We start from the raw sequence: 24,687 nt of genomic DNA, 5'->3' as shown, positions 1-24,687 counted from the left end.
ATTTTCTGCTTGGTTTGGTGCTGTGTGATTTTGAGTCACACCTGAGTGTGCTCCCTAGCCATAATGTGTATATCTTGGACAGCTTTTGCTTCCAAGAGAGCCTTGTAAAATTTCTTCAAAGAATGATTTATGCAAGGTAGAAAAAGTGCTACATTCACATGTGAGAATTATACTACAGTATTGTTCTCCCAGGAGCCATAAAAAGATCAGAGTCCAGTTTGTGCTATGGAAAAAGAGCTATGAACCTCACTGGGATCTTTAATCACAATATGCTGGCTCTGAATTGAAGATCCATTTTCTGTCATGTCCCATTGGACTAACAACAATCTGTTTGTTTATGGAAGTTAATTTAAAACTTTTAGCAGAGAAAAAAGGATACTGGAGGTGTTGTCCAGATTTCAATCAAGCTTGACCTTATTCCAGAAAAAAAAAGTGTATTGTTGTGCAGTGTTTTCAAATCAGTTTTTCAAAAACAATAGATACTTATAAATATTTTTTTCTATGTCCTAAGAATGTTAGGAAATACCCTTACAAAACTAGGAGCAATTATATTCTGCACAGTTGTCTGTGGACATAAGGAAATGTGTAAAATAAATTCCCATCTTGTCATACTTTTCCATTAGTTCCTTCAGCTTCAGATCTGTACTGGGTAAGTGACTTAATGCAAGAGAAAAGCAGTGAAGCCACTAGAAACTTCATGCTTTATCACTGATTTTATTTAAACATAATAAGAGTAAAAAATCTGACAAAATACCACTCACAGTGTCACTCCATTTATCAGAGAGGCCATTGAGATTTTACCAAGGGAAAAAAAAAAAGAGACAGTATAAAACACAGTGAAGAATCTCTAAACTCTCTGTGTGATTTTTTGACCTCTGGGTAAGACTTGAATAAAAAAGTTCTGGAGCTAGATTATACTTAAATTTGGACTTTTGTTGATAGACAACAGGTTAATGAGATAGGAGAAAATACTACAGATTTCTAGATTTTCTGTGAATGCTTTTCTTCTGATTATGACATCTGGACAATTTTTAAATACTTAATAGAATATGGCAGCTGATTTCTCACTTACACTAGGACTGCAAGCATTGGAGAGCTGGAAATATGGAATAGAGAGGAAGAGTTTCCCTCTTCTGACAGAACAACATTCTGACTGATACTGGTCATTGTTCTGAATGACTTTATATGACAATGACAATATAATAGGAATAATGTTAGTTTAAATCATGGTTATAGCTGAAGAGAGGCTTTGGAAATAATTCCATGCAGAAAAGGAATGTTCTTGAGCTGTGTTACAACCTCATATTCATCCAAATACAGTCTTTTATGCTGAAATATGCATGTTAGTTACTGCTTGCTAAACCCTAATTGGTACTTGTCCTGATCTGTCATTCTTAAAAAATGGATATATTAGATTTATATATTCAGATATATGTGTGGAAATCACTGGTCCATGTTCTCATGTCAGACAGCTGAGATCTAAATTTCTCACTGCTATAATGAAAGCTGTGAAGGACTGAATTTATTAGAATGCAAGGGTCACTTGCCTTGGCTTTTCTTTGTTGCAAAAACTGTAAAACCTGTATTATACAGATCAATGGCAAGCAAAGGATTGGAATTTCAATTTCTAATATTTTGATTTTTTTTTGTTTGATACTTCTTATACTTTCTTATGTTCTTTCCTATATAAAGTGCTTAAATATCTAAGAAAACTTACCAGAAGTCAGAAAACAAAAGGATAGAAAATTTTAGAGATTTTAAAAAGATCTTCAAAAGCATAGATATTTAAATCCAAAGATCTTAAGAATGATACAGTAACTGTGCAAATAAAACCCAGAAATACATGTAATTATGGAACAATAAGAGATTCAAGTGAATTGAGTTCATTACAGAAAAGTAAAAATGGTCAAAAGTGCGGATAGTCAAAATTTCAGATTTCATACTTACAATTGAAACTAATATTTTAATGCTTTAAAATTGGAGGTTTTGGTGCTGTTTTTAGAAATTTTTAGCAATTTGAAGGCAGAATGGGGAAAGAATTATTTAGGCTACTGTTATATTACTTCATCAGTTGCTTAATGTGCCTAATTATTATGAAGCTATTACGGTATGACAGTCCAGTAATACTCAAAATAATTACCTAGACCTGTTTATACAGTTTCTAAATGTGTACTGTCTTCATGAGATCAAGCACAGCTAACATGATTAATTTCTGCCTTCATGAAAATCTGTCTCTGAGGTCAAGGGTGTTCAAAGATTTAAAATCAACATTATAAAATAGCTGCTGATATTAACTTTAAAAGTAATTGCATCCCACTTGAAGTACTGCTGACAGCATTATGAAGAAAAGACAAGGTACCTGATAATGTAATAAATCAGCTTAATTAGGATTCTAAAATTCCAAACAATTTTCAATAACTCTCTTTTGCTACCACAGAAAATACTGCCTAGACCAAATGGTAAAATGGTCTACATTTCAGTTATTGTGGACAATTTGGTCAGGTCTACAATGCATAATAAGATAGGGTGCTGTAAGTTCTTCTAAAAAGCTCCTTTTGATTTGAGATGCAACTTTGAAAAACTTCCATTTGAAAATAGAAGATTCCTACTATGTTACATTTTAACTGATGTTTCATTTTCTGCATCAGTTATTACTCATAAGGACCCTTCAAAGACATGGCAAAAATTTTTACCATATTCTGAGCTTTTAAAAAGAGAATTTATATTCTAAGCTTCTCTCTATATTATTTCGTGCTTGTATGCTGCTATTCTGTTTTTGGAGGAATGTGAACAATTTTAAAACATAATTTTAAAATATGGAATATTATTATTTGTATACATGCCTTTTACAAATATTCTGGTCATAAATGAACTTCAGAAAATGTTGCACATCCCATTTGTATTATAACATAGTTCAAATATTTTTTTATGGGATCATACTAAACATAACTTCACTTGCTGTATTTCCATTAATTGTAGAATTTAAACTCATCTTATACATTCACACTAACTTTACTAAGTTTATCTCTTCTTTTCTCCTGTTGCCATGTGCTCAATATAATAATTTCTACTGCCAGAAAATGCATGCTTTTTTCAGATACCAACATAAGAATGAAGTAGACTAGGATGCTCTTAAAATTTTGAAAATTAGCCATACAGTCACAAGATAATTACATTTCATTAAAGTGATTTTTATTCCTAAATGTGTTATTCTTTCCCTCAATCAGTCTCAGTAATACTGCAAATAATCCAGCCATACAGGCAGGACAAAATATATTGTAGCTCTTAATGTCTCTCTGTCAAAATACAAGATGTATGAAATTTTTCCTAATTAGGAAGATGGGATTAAGAACAAAAGTTGTATTCAAAGATTGTATTCTGAAAATGCACTTAGGTTACCCCAAGGACTGTGTTTGAAAACATCACGTCTTTAAAATGCATAAAGTCTGTTGAGACCTCACCAGAAATAAATCAACTAGAAAAGACTCAACACAAAACTAGTCAAAGCATTAAGTATTATAACGAGATTAGTTATATGAATGAAACAAAAGGAAAATATTTGCTCTTCGAAATAACTTATCTGAGGAAATGAGGATACAGCAATGTTCCTACTTATTCCTCATTGCTGCAACATGCTTAAAATTCTATCTCAGTCCAGACTGATGTTTCAGTATCAAAATAACTTGGCTAATTTAAGACTGTTAATATTGTTCTTTGTTTCTTAAAACTAACATTGACAGGAATTTATTTTATTTTGTTGGGTTTTTTTAAAACTAAACATTACTTTCACATTGACTGCTCTGCAAGGATGTCAGGAAATCTGCTGGAGCCCAAGTCAAAATCTCTAAGCAATCTGATTTTAGGTTTTATTTAGGGAAGAAGGTAAATCAGAATTTGAAGACTAAGAGGTAGTTTCTAGCGATAGAGACCTATAAGTATGTTAGTAAGCAAAGAGAAAATCAAGCAGCACATGCACCAGCACAACTGAAAGTACAGTCTACCTCTAGGAATAAAGAATGCAAAGCCTGCTCAAAGCCTTGAGCACTCCCATAATGAAAAAACCCCAAACAACAAACCAACAAAACACCATCCTAAAACAATTCTGAAAAATAGTGAAAGCAAGAGAATTGTGGACAGAATAAAGTGGTAAAGAATCAGCTATGCCTGGAGTCTTCATTGTGACACAGATAAAGGAGAGAGTAAAATTCTTTGAAGGTATATAAAGAAATAGTCATATGATTCCTCGGGTTTTTTTCTCAAATATAGCTGTTACCTAAATTTTGTAACTACAGTAAAAGATGGAAAAAGTCAGGAATGTCAAATCATCTGCAAAACCATTAGGTTTAGCCATACACTAAATAGTACTGAAAAATAAATGTAACTAAAAAGTGACTATGAATATGTGAAAAAAAACCCCAAAAACATACCAGTCAGCCAATAAAAACCAACATGGAAAACTTTAATTCTAGTTTTGGCTTTACCATTAAAAAAAAATGGAATTCTATAACAGAAAAATGCAGTAACCAGGATCTAGCACCAGCAGCATTTGAAATATAAATGAAGCACAAATATTCATGAAAACCCATTCTCTTTCAGTTTAATAAGAAACATTTATCTATTAAAATGAAATATTCAACATATGTCATAGAACTGACTACTAGGCCTTGAGTATTCTAGAAAAACAAAAAATATACCCTGGTGGTGCCTTTCTCCTCCATCCCCAGGCCTGCTCTACCCTTTCAGGGGCACCTGAGAGGCTTCTACCAAAACTGCTGAATGATGAAACATTTGACCAAACCAGCTGGCAGGGTGAAGCATCTCTGACCACACAGACCTGACAGAACCAGAGGACACAGTCTCAACCTGGGAGGGGAAATATAGGTCGGATACTAGGAGAAAAAAGTTTTTATGGAAAGAGTGATTAAATTCTGGAATGGCCTTCCACAGGTGACAACTCCACCACCTCCTCAGGCAGGCACCCATGCCCCAACACCTCAGCTAAACCATGGCACTCAGTGCTGTGCTTTAGTTGAGGTTTGGGGCATGGGTTGGACTCAATGATCTTAAAGATCTCTTCCAACCTAATGATGCCGTGAATTCTGTGAATACCAGGGGCTCTGGCATGATACAGGTGGGAACATCAGCTGCCTGACCCAGGTGGGGAACCATCAGTCATCCCCTGACAGCCCTGAAGTATTTCCTACCTGAATCAGCCCACATGGAGTGGTACACCTTTTTGCTGGAGTTCTAGAAGAAATTTTCAAATGTTTTGAAAATTCCAGTAGTAACTGATCTGAGGATGGAAATTTTGCAGATGACTAAAGCAAATCATCTAATGACCCTGTCAACAGGAGTCCTGAGTGAGTCCCTTTGAGATCTCCTTGAGCACTGTGAGCTGCACCAGATTTGGGTGGGATGGCTCTTGGAGCTCCAGAACCTTCACGTTTGCAACACTCACAAAACCATCCCTGATGATGAGGTTTAGGGTCACACCCCCTCATGCACCTCTACTCCTCAATGTGCAACCCATTCCTGCTCAGAAATATTAAGGGATTTGACCTGAATTTCACTGAAATTGTGAGGAATTACCTTTATGCAAAGTTGTTCACCTCTCTTGAAGTGCAGGCGTGTGAATCGATTTTGGTATGAATGCTGTTATTGTGAATCTGTAATTAGGCCATTGCCTAATTTAATTGTAATTAGGTCATTCCCTCTATTTGATATTTCCTGATTAATAATTTAGGATTTTCAAATGGTAAAATTTCCTATGTTCCAAAGGCATGATGTACTGCAGCAAAAAATTCAAGTCACCAGAATTAATTGTTAGATGCCTTTTCTATTAGTACTTTTAAAACAAAACACGTGCTGTTGTGGTCATAAAATCTTTTTGCCTCTTAAAAAAACAAACAAAGAAATAAACACAAAGATAATAAGTTTAGCAGCCTAATTTCATTTACTCTCTGTTTTGCCTTGCTTATGGCAAGATTTCAGAATCATCAGCCTTGTGTAACAGGAAGCACTGCTGAAGGTATTACAATTAAAAAAGAGGTAATGAAGTAGGATAATGATAGCAAATTTAGAAAATACCAGAATAGGCCTTATTTGAGGCAGTATCACAAGGATGTTCCCAGAAGCATGAGTTCCTCTGAGTCTCAAATCCTGTAACACTCAGAAGTAACATAAGTACTAACAAAAGACTCAAAACAAAAATTCTCATCAGCCATCGTAAATGATATTGGTGTGTCTTCCAAAAATCAAAACAGGACATAAATATAAAACAACCTATGGGTTCAAGTATGTTAGAGTACCCCCTCAAACTGAAGTATATGCAGTTTAAATTGCAAAATCATTTAAGCTAATCACAGTAAGTGTTTTCAGTCTGTTCCTAATCTTTGTTCTGTATTGATCACAAACTCAAAGTTTGGCTTTGAGATCTTGAGAGAAAACCCAGCTAAAACTGAGGCCCCACATCACCAGACTGTGCAATTACAAACAAACAACCCTTGCCTTAAAGCCTTTATAATCTAATAGAAAACACGACAGTATTTTGTGTTATTGGAGCAGTTCCTGAGATCTACTTTACTCTTGAACAACATCTACCAAATGCTCATTCCCTCAGAGCAGATGTTAATTTGTGCTCAGAATTCTTTTAGATTTCTTGACAAAAAGCTCTCAAATAATTTAGGTGAATTTAGAAAGAATCTCACTCTTTGGAAAGTTAAGTAGACAAAATCAGATTGTTTTGGGGAGTTTTTTTGGTTGGTTGGCTTTTTGTTTGGTTGGGTTTTTTTGCCCTTGAAGGTGCAAACAAAACTCTTAAATATATTTATAACAAAATATTCGTGTTTGTGGGTTTTTTTTCTTAAAGCAGTTAGTTTTCTAAAATAACAGTATTAAAATCATAACATAAACACCTATTAGCAACCCATCCCATTCAACTCAATGATTCACATACAATGTACAGAACAGATCTTTTCCAATTCAGCTGTTAAAAACAACTGTTAAAGGAAGAATGTCTTGTGCATTATACTTCAGATTGGTGTAGTGCTTCTTGCAAAAACACAGAAAGAATATTTTTGTGATCAGAACCTTAGTTCATCTTACGGTCTCCAGAAACAATATTCAGTTTTAATTTAAGACAATTGTAGTGGCTCAGTCATGGAACACAGGATGAACTTCATGAGAGATAAATAGCCAGATAATGTAGCAAAAAAACCCCAAAAAAACAAACAAAAAAAAAACCCAAAAAACCCAGTAATTATCATTAATATGTTCTTCCCACTAAGAGAGAACAGAGAACCACCTTGTCTTGCTATGGAAGGCAATAGAACATAGTGTCAGACAATGGAAAATAAATAAATATAGCTGATCACGCAATTCATAGAAAATAATTGGCTCCTATTTCCAGGTTTCAGAAGAATAAAACTTGTATGAACTGTATTACATAACACAGGTGAATAATAGTTCCCATTTCCACCCCGCTAATGGAAAATTAACATTCATAGAACTCTCTGCTCATCTTAGGATCCTGAAATTCAGAAATATTTTTATACACCAAAATTATTTCCTGGATATTTTAATTTGACTTCTAATACCAACCCAATAGCAGGACTTTGTCCAGTTTCAGTACATCTTTATAAATCTTCTTTGAAACTACATTTCCACAAAAATGACAAATAATTGATTTTGACTGTCACCTTAGGGGGGATATGGTGAGACACATAATACTGTGAAACTGAGAAATAATTGCCATTGTAATAGAGTAACTGTATATTGAAAAAGCTGTTCAGAATATGCTCTGTCATTTGTTCTTTCCCTTCTAGCATTTTTGACAGGACTGCCCTTTATGCATGCCAAGGCTTTGCAGTCTTTATTAAAATAACAAATCAAAAGAAAACTCAAGAAGCCATTTTAAAATTAGCAAAATTCTGAGGCATGTACATCTAATATTTAATATAATCAGAGCTTGAGTATAACAGTCTCTTATACTTTTGTTCTGATCAATGCATAAACTGGAATTTGTCACACTCCACAATATGTTATATATCCTTCAATCATTCAATAAAAATTGAAGTTTGTAAAGTCTTAGTATGTGGTGCAAAAGAAAATATTTATTTCTCCTTTTAAGTAGAATCTGGGTAGAATAGTTGATTGAATTTAGAAGATATTTGGCAAATGCAAAATACTTAGACCCACAAGAGAAAAGTTAGGGTTTTTTCTATAGTGGTCTTCATTCCATTGTGAAAAGCCAAACAGATTTTAAAGATTTTAAGAATTGTGTAGTTGATATAGGCTTTTTTTTCACCCATCAAAAGCCTAGATTTTGAATGAGAAGCTACAGCATATCTGTATTGTGCTTATTTTTAGAAAACTGAGAAATACAATATTTGCTGTCTGCTGAAGTATATAAGAAAAAAAAGATTGAGATAAAAAAAAAATCTAATAAATATCTAATGTTGTCCTGAACTTCTGCCATAATCTTCTCTAAAAAAATATCACTTTTTGATTTTTTTTCAGTTTTTGATTTTAGAAGGAAAATTAATTGCATGCACAACTTGATGTGAGCAACAATATGAAAACAAATTTATTTCAGGAGCTTTAAATAGCACAAAAGAAATAAATAGTCTCTCTCTAAAATATTTCCTTAAAAGTAGATCTTGGTAATGAAGTATTTGATAAATCTTTAACACAATGTGTCAAATAGTTGTAAATAAAGTAATTTTTGGAAAACAATTACTCCAGTTTTCTGGATATTTTAATTTCATGTGATTGAACTCTCTGAGGTTTTGTAATCTTTTTGACAGTGTAAGGGAGATGCTGATCCTTTGTTGTCTGCTCTGCATAAAATCTAGGGTTTTCATAATGCAGATTTACATAATGCAGAGTGCTTCTTTTAAAACAGTTCACTTTTTGAAGCAACATAACATTAACCTACTGTCTTGTCCAGCCTAATTACTACCAGACTTTATGGCTTTAGATGGCAATGGAAATCCGTATGTGATAGACAGAATTTGTAAAATCTGTAGGGATGAAAGATTCTAAATAAAATTATTAAAACTATCCATCTGAGAAGTGCCCCATCAGGACCTAGTTGTACTAATTTATAGAATTAATAGGTAAAGAAAGCTATTCCCCAGGAGTCTTACCCTTCCCTGACTGTTTTATGCAAGCATTTTTCATGGCCAGGCCGAGAGACTCCCAGGCTGTCCAGTCTTTAAGTGACAGGGTTCAAGTCTAACAAGTTATCTTCACATCTATGCATCAACACCCACAGATTTAATCATGTGTCATAGTGATCTCTGATGCAACGCAAGATTTTCTTTTGGAAGACTTATAGAGCCAAGCAAATAATTTTTTTGAGGCAAAAGAGCCAACATCATTTGCTTTCAAAGTAGTCATGCATTTAGTCACCCATTTCCCAAAACTTCCAAGACATAGTCAGATTACTCTGAAGTGTATTGTCTATACATGTCACTGATTAGAATGTCCAGATTAGCCCTGACACCAAGATAAATTCATTAATATGAAAAAATTGCCTCTTCCATTTCCTTTATTTTTTATATACAGACAAAAAAGTTTGTGAAATAGGTATAGACATAAATCACTTTCCCAGATCCCTGTGTGCTAGCACTCACTTGAACTGTTGAGGACAATTTCCCCCCGAAAATGAGACAGCTATATTCAGGTAGCACAAAGTTGACTGATCCAGTTTAAGAACATTGTTTTCTCCAAGACAGAGGAAAAAAACTCACATTTATTTATTCTACTCATGTATAAAAATTATGCCACTCTACATCTGTGTGCTAGTAGCTATTTCAAAAATGTTCCTAATTAAATGTTTGAAAAATGAATCCTAATTAATTACTTACAAGATTTAATTCCATTTTCAGAATAGACAATGCTATGATTTATAATAAAACTTAAATAAAAGCCACAGATTGTTACCTAATGGTGCAAGAGTAGGCAAAATCACATAAGCAGCTTTAAATTTATTGTTTCCCATAACCTTCAGACATTTTAATGTCCTACTACCAGGGACAATAAATTCATTAGAAAATTTTAATAGGATACTGTAAATTAAGCATTGTGTGCAGTATTGAACAACTAAATAACAGATTTATTTGCAAAGAAATTCTTCCTATGGCTTGAAATAATAAAAAAAAAATTTTTACTACAAATTTGGAATAAACTATTTTGGTATTTCATCACTTCCATTAGTAGCAGCAACAAAGGTGAGAAGACTTTTAACAATAAAATAAAGGGTAAGGGTTCAAATGTATAAAGAAATTAACTTGTAAAGATCACAGTATTATTTAATATTTTGCTTAGTAAGGAAGAAATAAATATTTTACTAGGAATTAAGTGAAAATGAAGTCTTTCCATTGTTGGTAGAACTTCAGTCATGAAAGGCCCAAGAATTTATTTTGAACATAAGTTCAAACCAGAAAAAGAAGGGTGTTGCTCAGTTAGGGCCCAGGTGTCACAGGCAGAGCTCATGTATATTACCTCAAACATTTCCACTGAGACCTTAGAAATGGACAAAAGACTGAAATCTCTGGGATGTCCCTGAGACTTTTCTTTCTCAGGGGCAGGAGCATTCTGCACTCAGAGGTGTTTGGTAAGAGGACCATACTCAGTAGAAAGGAAACCAATTATCTTCTTTCAATAAATGACCTAATCAATATGTGAGTAAGAACTGACAGCAGTCATGAATGCTGGCAATCCTGTTTACACCATTTTATATATCCTTCCAGACATATTCTTGCAATATGAAGGATATTTTAGTATGTAACTTGATTATTCTAATTAAATATTCTTGTAAAACAATGCTAAATTGGTTTCTCATTTATTCAAAATTCTGTATTTTCTCTTATGCAATCATTAAGAAATGATAGAAATTGCTTTGACCAGAGTATTTTGCTAAAGTTCTACAAGTTTTCTGACAATATCTCTCATCACCAAAAAACACCAGTCAAAATTGAAGTAGGTAAAACAAAATTGAACCGTTTGAATCCAAACTGGAATAAAGATAATCATAAATTATTGGAATAACCTTTATCACTCAGTAAAGCAGGAAATACATGTAAAAATACAAAATATAAAATATGAAAGCCAAAATCATCATACATATAAAAGTATTTTACAATCTTTATATTTGGGGCAGAACAGAACAAACTATCCACCTACTTATCGCTGTGCTTTCATGGCAGAAAATAAGTGGCCTTGAGCACTGAAACACTTTTTTTTCTCCTCTCTACTCTGATTGCATTTATGCTCTATTCCAGAAAGAACTGTTTAAATTTGGTGGTTATTAAATCATCAAAATCCATATAATCCAATTTAGATTTTAAAAAGGGAAATTATTAGCATGACCATGACTTTCAGCACTGAAGCTTGGATTCTTGATATCTTCTTACTTTAAACATCTACGAGGCAAAAATATGATGTTGCTGACAGGATGGTGCTGCAGGAAGGAGGTCTAGAGAAGGCATGAGTCATTCACAAGCCTATTGCAGGCAGGGATAAGTACTCTAAAATGTAAATGCTGGACAGTTCATTTTATGAACAGTTAAGATGTGTTTACAGAGCAATTTACGGAACAATTTCTACATCTAGGGTATCCTCAGAGATCTGGGTATAAATATTAGGGCCCATCATTCAATATTTAAGGTCCTCTGAGACCTTAAAAATAAACACTTTTGATATTTATGCCAGTGAATGAAAACAAATACTTGAGAAATGAATAATAGCATAATAAGAATATTTTTAATCAATTAAATTATGAAAAATAAAGTACTCATCACTGACCAGTCACAATAAATGAACATAATGAATACAATGAAATTTCTTCAAAATTAAGACCCAGAACTTCATAATTTTTCTACTGAAATTGCACCACTTAGAACGATAACATTCATTTAAACTTGCAATCCACAATTGCATACTAAATATAGACCACTGAGAAATTCTTAAGACAAATGCAAAGAAGAAATGCTATGAACTTTCTATGTTTTTAAAATAAAATTATAATTTTTAAATTTTGAAGCAATGATTCAGGTATGTAACTTCACAGCCCAGTTCTGAAACTGTTATAGAATTCCTCCTTTTGTGGCTATTTAGTATGTACCTGTAGGACATGAACAATCCCCCTTCAAACCCCAATTCTAATCCTTGCTTGCTTATTTGCTGTATGTTAACTTAGTATTAGCTTCCCCTATAACAGGATGGTTTTGCTCGTTTGTTTTAATTTTTTTTCCTCATATGGAATGGAATGTAGATTGGGGCTGGAAGACAGATCAATCACAAGAAAAAAGAAAAGAATAAAGTTTAGATAGATGACTGAAAATTCTATTCTAGCATTCATCCATGGTAAGATACAACCACAAAATACAGCACCTGAGCCACCTTGTTGCTGATACAGATGGTATTTCAGTTTGGGTAATAGTGTGCTATTCTGAGAACTCATGTTCTAGAGAGACAAATAAGCCCAGGAAGTAAGAGACAAGTTGTCTGGCTACCATGTGAGAGCAGATTAGAAAACTGTGGCTTCAGTGTACTGAACATGGTCTGATAGGGAAAATGACTGCAGCCTGTAAGAACAGAAGGGGATAAACATCGAGGAGCAGATAAAACTGAACTACAGCTCAGTCCTGGCACTAAAATAAATAAGCTAAGTGCAAATGCAGGTGGCTGAAGAAGCTACAGTCACCAAGCATTAAGGAGTAAAGAGACAGAAGAACCTCTGTCACAATAATGAGAGGGGGGAAAAATCCTTCATAAGTTTGAAGACAGAGTTCAAAACATTTCAAAGGCATTACATGATGTGCTATCCATGAAATGTCCTTTCTAATCTTGTGTCTCCTAATCATAAAATATGTCAATTAAACTTTCTTAAAAACTGAAAGATGGTATTTCTTCTCAGCACCATAAGTTCTGATCTCAGAAAGTCTAGTGAAAAATTCACAATAAGAATATTTAAGAGTTCATGACCTGAGGTTGAAACTATTATTAGATTTCATTCACATTATTTATAATGCATAATGTTGTTTAATACCATGCCATTATGCAGCAAAAAGGAACACACCTCCCCTCCCCAAATACACTTGAAAAATGTAATTACATTTTAACCTCTATTAACATAATCATCTAATCATACTGTTGACTATTGCATTTTATATAAGCATTTGACTCTATGTATTTATTGAATATTAATGAACACATTTATCTTTACTTTTCCAAAGTAGTTCTACTCAGAAAGAATATTACAAATCAGACAGTTTTGTATATTTTTCTTTTTCTAAAACAGTTCCTTCTCCAGTACCAGACTATTCACTTGCTTGTAAAGTATTTTCAAACAAATCCTGTTAATTCTGAATATGGTTCACTAAGCAGCATGATCTCATTAATAAAACAAGTTGCTACTCTAGTAAATCAGAACGCTCAGCTGTTTTAACTGTTTCCCTAATGGAAATTCTAATGATCTCTTAAGTCAGCCTCACAGAAGCCTAACACCTTTGAAACAAGACCTAGCAAAATAAAGAAGCAATGAAAAGAAAGGAAACAGTGCAACTTAGACTTAGCATTCTGTCACAAATAAATGTTAACTAACATTGGATCTGCATTCTTGAGGTTAGTTGGAATATTTTTGCACCACCTGAATTTTCATTAGAAAGGTACTTTTGTCTGTTTTACTGATCTAAATAAAATTTTTGAGTGACAAATTCATGACTTCGTGGGATTTCTAACACAAGAGAGAAGGGAAGAAAAAAAAAGCTAGGTGGATGGCAAAAAGAAAACCCTCTACAAACATATATTCAAAATTATCTCATATGTTGCATAAGAAAATAAATGGATAACAAATGAGAAGGAGGCTAGGTGAAAGGGAAATATAAAACAGAAGCAGTCTTTTGCACTGAATATAAGCTTCTACATAGAAATGCATTATCTCAGGGTCTTTCAGTGTGATGTTCAGTTTGGGATGAACCTGTTTTTAAATGATGATAACAAAATAATGTTTATAATCTGCTGAGACTTTGAAATGTGCCACACACCCAGCGCATTTGTAACATCTATGATACATCTTACCTTTGTCTGGGCGCTCTAAATAATCAACCTTCTCCAAGTGAAAATGCTGATTTAGCAAGGAGTTAGAAAGAAATGAAAAAAAAAATTCACAGTTTTTTTTTTTTTTTTTGAAAACCTCATTTGAAGCTGCTCAAGGATCCAAGAATAGTGCCAAAAAAAGGTGATGGTGCACAGGCAAAGCAAAGAAGAATGGGTAAGACTTTGTAATACCTTTGTGTCCACCTAGATACACATCTTACCTTAGTAATATATATGATTATCAAATTGTGGGACAGAGAAAGGGAGTTGAAGTTTCAGAGAACATACACATATGCTCTACTACCTTTTATATATACAGCAAAAAGCATCTTTAATTCCTTGATGCTATTTTGTTAATCAGATCTTAGACACCTTTCTTCAGTATTCAAAGCATTGAAAGTAGTGTACAGAAAAAAAGAACCCTTCTATTTTAACTGCTTCAGCTTAGTGTGTTACTTAATAGTTGTATATTTTTAATATATTTGCACCATACAATTTTGTTTCCCTTTCAGTTCAGCAGTTTTACAGTCAGTAAATACCAGTGTAAATCTTTAAAAAGTTGACTTGAAATACTAAAATTCAAACCACACGATTTATTTTTTTAACTGTAGGCCAAGAAGTAGGTTAGTGTTGCATTCAAAAATACCTCTGGCTTTAATGTTAGACAGTCCTAACTTCTTTCAACCTGAAATCAAGTAATTCAATCCAGCAATTCAAATTTACAAGTGCCAATTACCTTAACAGCACTTTTTTCTTATGCACGAATAGTAATTTATAACATGAATCCAGAGTTTGGTCAAGTTATTCAGGTGAAACTATCTACTTCCAAAACATCAGTTTGGAATTAATTCTTCATACCCATTACCATTTGAATCACAAAAGAGGGAAATGAAATAAACTACCAAGAAACTAGAGTTATTATTTTCCTTATGATGCTCAAAGAGCTTGCAAGATGAAAAGCATACAAATTGGAACTGGACACATAGCAACTAAGTGGCTATTCTGTCACACTGCATTTCACAAATAAAAGCATCCTCCAGGTCCTTTGATTAAAACATGAAACAGCTAAAATGAGCAACACTTGCAAGACATCGTTCATGGAATATCCCTTGTACAGCTCAATGGCTAATCACATTTTTTCCACAAGAATTTAAAATTAAGCCTGATACTCCTGCTGGTCATAAATAACAAATGAAAATTTACAAGCACTTTAAGTAAAGACCAAAGAAATATGTAACTATGAAAGCAGCACAATATACCATGTCATCCCATATCTTATTTCATTTAAAAATATATCTTGCAAGCTAGTGCAAATTTTCAATTAACCAGAAAAACAGACACATCTGAACAAAATTGTCACCGTCCACTCTGCACTGGAAATCCCCCTTAAATGAGCTGCAAAGCAGATTACCCAGACCTTAAAATTTCTTAAACCCTCCAGAAAAACAGAATATGGGCTAATCAAATCATACCTGGATAAATTGCTTGGTTTTCACAAGCCCCACGTCTCCAGCCTCTATCTGTGCTCTTGACAGCTTCTCTTCAGTTTCACTTAGCCAATGATTAAATCTCTTCATGTCAGAATGAAAAATCTGCCACTTTTCCAAAGATTTGTCAAACCGTCTGCAAGTATAAAAGGAGATGAAATAACAATCTACTGATAGTTTATTTGTTGACTACAAAAAATAAAAAAAAAAAAAAAAAAAAGCAAAAAAAGAGAATCTAGTTGGAAGTCTCAGGTTAAAATCAGTATAATATTGATGGCATAATATATTAGCATTTATAACAGTTATATCAAATGGCAATATGGCAGCACCTCTGAAGTGAAATTATTTCTAAGCAAAGGTATCACAAATCAGTGTTTTATCAATTTTAAAATCCTTTTGAAGAAAATGCAATGGTCATCAAGTGAATTTCCACTAGCATTGTGCAAAGGGAATTTTTACTAAAACCTATTTTCTATGTTTCCCTTTGAGTATTTTAGTGATAATTACACAAAAAAAGAAAAAAAAAGTCCTGAAATAAAAAGATGATTAAAAGAAATTAGAACATTAAAAAATTAGGGATTTGAACAACAAACAAGGATGAAAAATATTACTACCATATCTGCAAGTCTATAGTTCCCTACAAAAAGACCAGAAAAGTACTTCCAGCACTTTGGGAAGATCTGACCTGTTTTTGTCTAGAGTGCCTGATTGATCTTCTGCTTCAAGAACTGTTTGACTTGGCCACTGCCAAATACGAAAGAAATGAAATGAAAACTGATTACAAAACAGATTATAAGGGGGTTTGAAGACAGCCTACATCTTAAGAAATTCAGTTATCCTGTGTGTTAGATTGGTGTGGAAATGTAATAACTAATCAGAGATTAGCTAGAATGTTTTGTTAGAAGATCATCATTAAATGTGCTACTGTTGTTTAGCTTAATAATCCTCCTTTACAGGATTATAATAGATTTTTGTGTGTACTTAAAGGATGAAAACAAAGATGCTCAATTATTTCTCTATGAGATAATCTGCTTCTGTATGGGCAAACTATATGATTATTTGAATGTTAAGGAGTTTAATTCACCAAACAAAATGACATTACTATGAGGGAATACAGATAATCTTTTCCATTTTACTGATGATTTTTCATTTTTTAGAAGAAAGTACAAGCAGACTATTGACCTGATTAAATATTGTAGTCACTCATCTAACTTACTAAAATGACTGTAATAATTTATCACGGTTATCATATTTTATTGCTCAAAATTATCAAACCATAATTTAAAAGTACATTATAACAGGGTTTTTTTAATAGCTACCTTACTCAGAGTTACAAGGAAAAAATTAATTTTACTTAAAAAATATCACATAGAAAACAGAATTCAAATTCCATTTATTTTGGTCCAGAATCATCTCTCATTTTGGACACAATGTTAAAACATCTTTCCTCCTGTTCCTCACAAAGCAAAATTACTCTTTGCAGCATGGGAAGCTTATCAGAAGCTTAAATGTTAAAAATTCAGTAGGGTTTGATATTAGTATTCTTGAATTTGCATTTCAGAACTTGCAAACTGAATCTCCCATCACTCTACATTCTCCCTCCATCTTTTGCTCTGGGAAATAACAGTTGTAAGGAGAAGAAAGACAAAAAGTTGCAATGAGAAGATATGAATATTTAAAGCTTAAAAGTTCCCAGTGTTTATTGCTCATGTGTAAAAAAAGCCTTGTTACTCTCAGTATAAGTATAAACCAATACAAATAGTCAGTATAAGTATAAACCAATATAATACCAATGTTTTACAAAACATTAGTAAAAAACAGAGAATTTATCAACAGGCCAAGTGACTAAAATTCAAGGCTCTTGCAGTGATTAAATACCTAAATATGATAAAATGATAAGAGAAAATGCAATTTTTTGCTGCAGTGTCAGGTGTGGGTGCATTTGAACAACATCAAGCAGCTTCCTGCTCTGGGAAGTTATGGGACACCTCTCCTGAGTATACCTAAGTGAGAGTTTCCCTTGCTGAATCTCTGTATTACATCTGCTTACGCATGATACCACTTCCAATAGCTTTTTAAACTTTAAAAACAAAGAGGCTTCTGCTTGTTTGTTTGTTTTACCATAAGCAATCCTGTTACCAGGTGGTGAGTTCAAAACCCACAAAAGGAGAAGCCTAATTAACTACCAACGTTGAACAGCTAAATTGCTGAAGCCTTGTCGCAGCAGAATGGAGAATAAATTCATAAGAGAGCAGTACTCTGAGGACTATGAAAACTCAGAAAGAGTATGTCTGCCTCAGGAATCCCCAAGAACACAATGTGGAGCAGAGGAAAGTTAAAAGACCTTGCACACCCTTACCTAGGCATCCACCCTTGCCATCAGAGACAAATCATTGAGATCAAACACCTCTGTGTACCCATTAATCTGCTCAAACCCTTTCCCTCTGACCAGCAGAAGCCTAAAGAGTGACTTATGGGTGGCCACTAGTAGTGGCTAGGGGGTGACTCTCTGAAATCTGGGCACTATTTCCTCCCTGATGCGTCCTTCTCTCTGGTTTTCTTAGCACAGGCTCAATAAGAAGGTGCAAACAGACACCCAGAAGCCAAGCAGGAGGTTCTGGATGAGAATGTACAACTGGCACACAGTCCAAGGCACTTGAGCATTGTACATGAGCTCTGACACAATAAGGCAGCTCTATTCCTCTATCTTGAGCATGTTTGAGTAGATAAGCTAAAAACAACTGTCACACTGGTCCAATTTTTTCATATATGTACTGACACTCCAGCAGGGACTATGTTAAGCAGTGGCTTGTGGGAGCAATTCCATTTTATCATATTAGTACATAATGGATTTATTTTGCCTCTGGAGAGCAAGAAAGAAAAAAAAAAAGCGACCAAAGACAACAGCTGGAGCAATACACAGCACAATTTACATTGTCATAAAAGTATTGGTTGTTTCCTTCCTTCTTCTCTTCTGAACCCTTAGACCTGAGCTTCTAAAAGCAAAATTTAATATTTGGTAGCATTGCACATGATATTGCAAAGATATTTACAAATGCCAATTTGGATGTACTGTCAGTGGAGCTCTAAACTGTATAATGGGATTGCACTTGAAGTTCTGGGTCATAAAGCTGGTGTTTTTAAGAAGCTGTGCAAAGGTGAAAGGAAAGACCTTTGAAAACAGGAAAGACACAAAAATAAGATGGAACACAAAATGCTATTGGTTTGTTGTTGTAAACCAAATCTTAATTTTGCATCTGTGTTTCAATTAATTCCTAGATATTTTGATAACATTCTTTAATAAACTATGCAACCCACTTTTGTGACAGATTCTGGTTTAGCAAAACTTTAGAATCAATTGACCCACAAGAAAAAGAATGCTAATTATACAATTTCCTAAAAGACATGATTTGTGCCATGGAAATTGGTATTGTAAGAAACATGTTTTATTCTTCATATTGGGGAAAACGTTCCCTAAACTTCCTTTCTATTCTGTTGCTAAACAATGTACTGTAGGATTATGCTAATATTAACCCACAAATTTCGCAGTTTTGTCAGCTAAATTCTGCACAATTAGCACCTTGTAAAAATACACAAACATCAAAGTAGTATAAATAATTATGTATTAAAATGTAAGAGCATTAACTTTGCTATTTAAGGCCATTCTTACAGATAAAAAAATAAGAAAACTTGTTCTTGTCAAGCAACTTCTACATTTAAATTGCTTAAAGAAAGAGCTAACCCATTTTCATAGGTTTTGATGTTTTTATTTGAATTCACAGAATTCCTGTGAGTTCTTAATTTATATTTAATTCCTATATCCTCTCTGCATTTGGACTCAGAGTGATTATCTAATTTTAGACACTGCTAATCTTGATCTTGATCTCAGGTTTTGCTGTGGGTCCATTCTGGGACAACACTTAGCTTTACGTATTCTATTCACAACTTTGCAGCCTGTCTTTCACCCATAAACTACAAATAAATAATAAACTGCAACCAAAACAACCGTAGCAATACCAACCATCAATTCAAAACTTAATTTCTCTCCTCTTCCCAGAAATTAGGTTCTGCAGCATGACAGAAGTTTAAAAAATTGTACATTACAGTTACATTTTAAATATTTCAAAATGTTGAATTGTATTGTTTGTATTATTCTTCTTGCCCTAGTTACTGATACCATGTCTTTCAGTGTCCATCTCTATCAAAGAAAATGACAAGTAGATTGGCTAAGAAAAGCAAGGTCTTGTCAGTCACTGTTGGTTTTCAGGCACATAAAAATCCATTTATTATTATATATGAGAGAGCAATAAACTTTATAACCATTTACAATTAATAATTATACAGCAAATGCATTAGATTCTAACGGATGTTGTGCATCAATTGTTTAAATAGAAACACCCCATAAAATTTATAAAACATACATTCTTTTTCTACACTAACTAAAACTATTAGGCATATGAACTTGAAAATTCCAATTCTTGGTTTCCTACAAAGTTTTCCTTCTTTAGAACAGAGATGCAATAATGTCTTTTAGAGACCCTTGCCTCAACACCTGTATTAAGTGTCGTTAACAACTTTTCACTAGAAAAAATAAAAAAAATGCTTGATTTATGTGACCTAAGTGAAAGAGCAGCATATTTTGCAACTCTCTTAAACATTAAAAATATCCATGCAATTGGTAATAAAACTAAAAATTTCATAACTTTTTGAAGTGTAGCCACCAAAAGCATGATAAGGAAACCCCAAATCAAAAAATTTTATATGAAACAAACAGTGACTCAATCTTATGGAAGCTGTAGTGTTACCCACGCCAGGGTTGCGTCCATCTGATGAAATGAAATATGAGTGACAAATCACATGAACTTCTGACTGTCAGGGTAATGTTCTCCTCCTCCTTTCCCCAGCCCAGGGGCTCTGACTGCTTAAGGCCAGCTCTGATGTGGCATAGCAGCATGAGCTGCCATCAGCCTTTAGGGAGAAATGACTGTGAGGAACCTCACCTGAGCTTTCTGCCCAGGGCTTCAGGGCCAGTTTTAAACTCAGACCTTGACCTGGGCTACTCTGTAAGTCTGTCCACAGCTCACCTTTCTCATGCAGCCAGAGCCAGCTTTGCTCTCCACTTTCAGGTATTGTTGGAGCTTTGGCAGAGTTCCCTGCTTGCAGCGCCTTACCCCAACCTTGCTGCGTCTTGACACTCTCAAGCATCCCTCCTGGAGCTCTCCAGAGTTGGAAGCCTCAAATGGCCTGTGTGCTGCTGTTCACACAGCACACTGAGCAAGTTTTTCCACTGTCCTTCAATGTCCCAGCTCCTCTGACTACAGGGTGGTGGCTGGAAGTGGGGCAGGCAGCACAGAGGACACATGTCCTACTAAGGGGGGTTAGACTGCCTGGACTGCCCAGCTAAACCCACTGACCTCCCATCCCACTGACCAAGTGTCCATTAACTGCCTGACATGCTGGACAGGCTCTTGGAGAGAGCCTCTTCCACCTGGGTTTGATCTGAGCTAAATCCAGAGCACTCTTTGGTGTGAGACAGAGCACAGACAGCAGTTGATCCCAACCCAAATGAAATACTCATGGACAGATTCTAAGCGAATGCCAGTGAAATCCAGCAGCCCATTCTGGTTCCCAGGCTCTGCTGCAGTTCAGATCCCATCTGGGACCAGGCTCAGTGATAATTTCCCCAGCCTGGATGCAGAGGCAAGACCAAGATTTATAGAGAGCTGGAAAATCATATCTAATTGGGGAAAATCAGTTCTCAAAAAATCTTCAAATTACCATCATAACTCATAAATAAAAAAATAATGTCAGTGAATTTGTGGCATAGAGCATAAATATGTGTAATGCAAAGTATATATTACAGGATGTCCCCTCAGTAGTCCCCTGTAATTACTATGAAGTGCTGAAATCCCATGATTTCCAAAGACAGAGTTCTTAGTTCAACCTGTAATAGCATGTTATATCCTCCAAAATTGCCCTGTTCAGTTTTATGTTTCCACTTCCTATCTTGAAATCCCCCTACAATACTGGCTCTAGAGCAGGAAGAATAACAGAAAACGGATGATACCAGTTAATGCTGGCTGTTGACTCCCTGAGCCTGAAAGATGTTATTTATCCTGTTTCAGGTGTGGTAGACGTGTACAGAAATATATACTGGAAAATTAGATGTCCTTATTTCAGCGAAAATCATAGTAATAACAGAGCACTTAGCATTACCATCTTAAAATACTGATGCCTGTACTGGCACTAGGTGTTTTTTATCTTTTACAGCTTTTCAGTCAGTTAAAAACCTTTCTAATAAGTGATTGTTGCTCATTTGTTGGTTTCAGTTTTTTTATGTTTACAATAAAATTTAATTTAAAAACCCTTTACCTTTAATTTGGAAAATTCATTTGAGACAAGAAACCAACATCCAAGTAACAGTTATTGGGTCTTATTGTAAGAGTAGCATATAGTAAACAGCTCTGTTTCTTCTGAAACTAAAATGTTGATGACTTAGAAGACTTAAAGGAATGGAAAGCAAAGAAAACTGTATTGACAGAGGAGAGCATTAATCATACTGCTATCAAGGAGAAAATATTTCTAAGTAAAAGAGCTTGTTTAGATTAAATACCTTACAGTATCCTTTCTGTGTTTAACAAAAACATCTTAATTAATTCTGACAACTGTAGTACAGCAGAAAAACAACCAAAAATCTATACTATACTCAGAAAGTATATTTTCCAGTATCATTAGAATTAATAAGTATTTTCACAGGAGTGGCATTTGAAAGCTTGCTTTTTACCTTTGACTTCTATGAATAATGATTTACTATCATGAAAAAAAAGTATTTGCAGTGTCCAGGATAAGTTAGCACCTAAAACCTAAAAACAGTAAGTGGCATGTTTATGAGGGATTTTATATAAAAAAACACATATATATACAATTATATATTATGTATATCCTAATTTTACACATTAATTTATTTTTAAAACGTTCAAAATATTATATATATATATTAGTCTTGTGAATAACAAAAGACCTTCAACATTTTCAAGTAAAATTTATCACACTAGAAGTTCTTACTTCATGAATAAATAGCAAAAGACATTTTGGCAAATTCTTATGAGTGCAATATGGAGAACTTAAACAATGTACAGATGCCTACAAGGGTATAATAACTGAGAAGGTTATTATCTCTAGTAGAGATATGCAGTAGAGAAGAAGTCATATTCTACCACTTGATCCAGCACAGTTAGGAAAGTTTTTAATGACTGGACAGAATAATGTCCAGAAAACAATTATAAGTCCTGGAGGTAACTCTCAGAAGCTTCAACTGTGGCTGTCCAGTACAGGGGAGGTTTAGGGTGGTTATCAGGAAAGGGTTCTTCACCCTGAGGGTGGTTGGGCAGTGGAACATGCTCCCCAGGTCAGGGGTCACAGCACCAGCCTGGCAGAGCTCCAGGGGTGTTTGCACAACTCTCAGGCACAGGGTGTGACTCCAGAACTGCCCTGTGCAGGGCCAGGAGTTGGATTCCATGGTCCTTGGGGGTCCCTTTCAACTCAGGACTGTGATTCTGGGTATAGTAAAGAATGCCACACACACCATCTTTGTTCATCACTGATCTCAAAAAATAAAATATATGTGAAGGTAGTTCAAATTATGCAAGCAAACTATTAAATTCAAAGAAATTGTTGGTGAGATGTTGCTAAAGGCCAGCTTTGTACAGTGTTACATGGTCAGCTACCACTGCAAAGGCCTTTATCAATCTTTCTGGGCAGTGGAGAGTCTGCATCACACATCCTGTTGTTCAGTAATCACAAGGCAAAAAACAGAATATAATTGTAACAGACTCCAAGGTTAAGTAGATTAAGACTGTAACAGGTAAGTTTAAGGCAGTTTCTGTCTTCAGTTATCTCCTACCTCAAACACCTTTTTTTTTTGTTTTTTTTTTTTTTTGTTTTGTTTTGTTTTAGGACACAGAAGTGAACCAGAAATCTAGCCTTTGGGGATACAGCAACACAGCAAGAATCAATGGAAGTTGAACACACATAGCCTGCTTATCAGAGGAAAGAACCTCACATATTATGAGGCTCTGATCTTTCACACAGTCTATATGTCAGTCCCACTGGACAGTAAGAATTATTTACAGAATAAAAGCTCTGAAATGGAACATAAAAATAAGCTTAATTTAAAACTGACATGTTCAATTTAACAACCTTGATTCACTCTCAGTAAAGAAAGTAATTAGTAATATACTAATACTTTAGTATATACTATCTCAGTAAAGAAAGTAATTACTAATATAGTAGAATATATCTGTATTTATATTAGCAGTCTTTAAATTAGTCATGACAATATTAGAACTTTTTTTACTCATTAATTTAAAGTTTATATTGAGATATTAGAGCTCTGTTTAATAGCATAATTAACACGTTTCATTCTCTTCTGATTTGGGTAAATTACCTTTTACTTTTTTGCAGAACAATGTGCAATCTTGATCCTAACGAACTATAGTTAGATTTCAGGCATAAGAAATAATGAAGAGAAAAAGATGACATTTCAAAGCAGTTACAATTAACTTCTAGTTATTAAGTGTCCCAGCTAGAGATATTTTTAGTTAATACCTGTTAATTTAACTGTCATGTATATTAAAACAGACTTGATTAAAATGTCCATATTTTGCCACTGCTACTGTGACCTAAGTATTTAATAAGGCATATTTTACTTCTCTGTAGATAAACTAACCAAAGAAAAGAGATGCACAAAGCTCAGCAGAATATTCCTGCTGCATATTTCACAAAGTGAATTTTTCGTAATCCATATTTTGAAGTTTTAGAGAGACCCACTTTGGTATGAAAGCTCACAGGTTTCACAGCTATAAATCCTTTCAGTATTATATCACAGAAGAGAGACTTGGGTGTTTTGTTGGCATAAAGAGTTGGGCAGCATGGTAGAGCTGCCCATCCCTTAAACATGCACACACAGTCATGTTAACTGGCACATAATGATTTCCTAGTCATGTTTACAGCAATAAGAGTTTTATGGTCTTTATCACCCCACTGTGTCATAGAAAAACATTAATCAGGCACCATGAGACATTAAGTCCAGGAACAT

General features: G+C 34.2%; 1 protein-coding gene across 6 annotated transcripts in view; it reads right to left on the bottom strand.

The window, feature by feature from the left end:
* DMD (dystrophin) overlaps positions 1-24,687 on the bottom strand; it is a 972,793-nt gene that overhangs the window by 524,349 nt on the left and 423,757 nt on the right. For all 6 annotated transcript variants that reach the window (XM_084201221.1, XM_084201219.1, XM_084201223.1 and 3 more), the window contains one exon: positions 15,576-15,726. In XM_084201221.1, coding sequence (XP_084057347.1) covers positions 15,576-15,726 — 151 coding nt within the window. The remainder of the gene's footprint in view (positions 1-15,575; positions 15,727-24,687) is intronic.

This window comes from Fringilla coelebs (genome assembly GCF_963513975.1).
Source record: "Fringilla coelebs genome assembly, chromosome: 2".
Lineage (NCBI taxonomy): Eukaryota > Metazoa > Chordata > Aves > Passeriformes > Fringillidae > Fringilla > Fringilla coelebs.
This window is presented reverse-complemented; position numbering and strand designations above follow the sequence as displayed.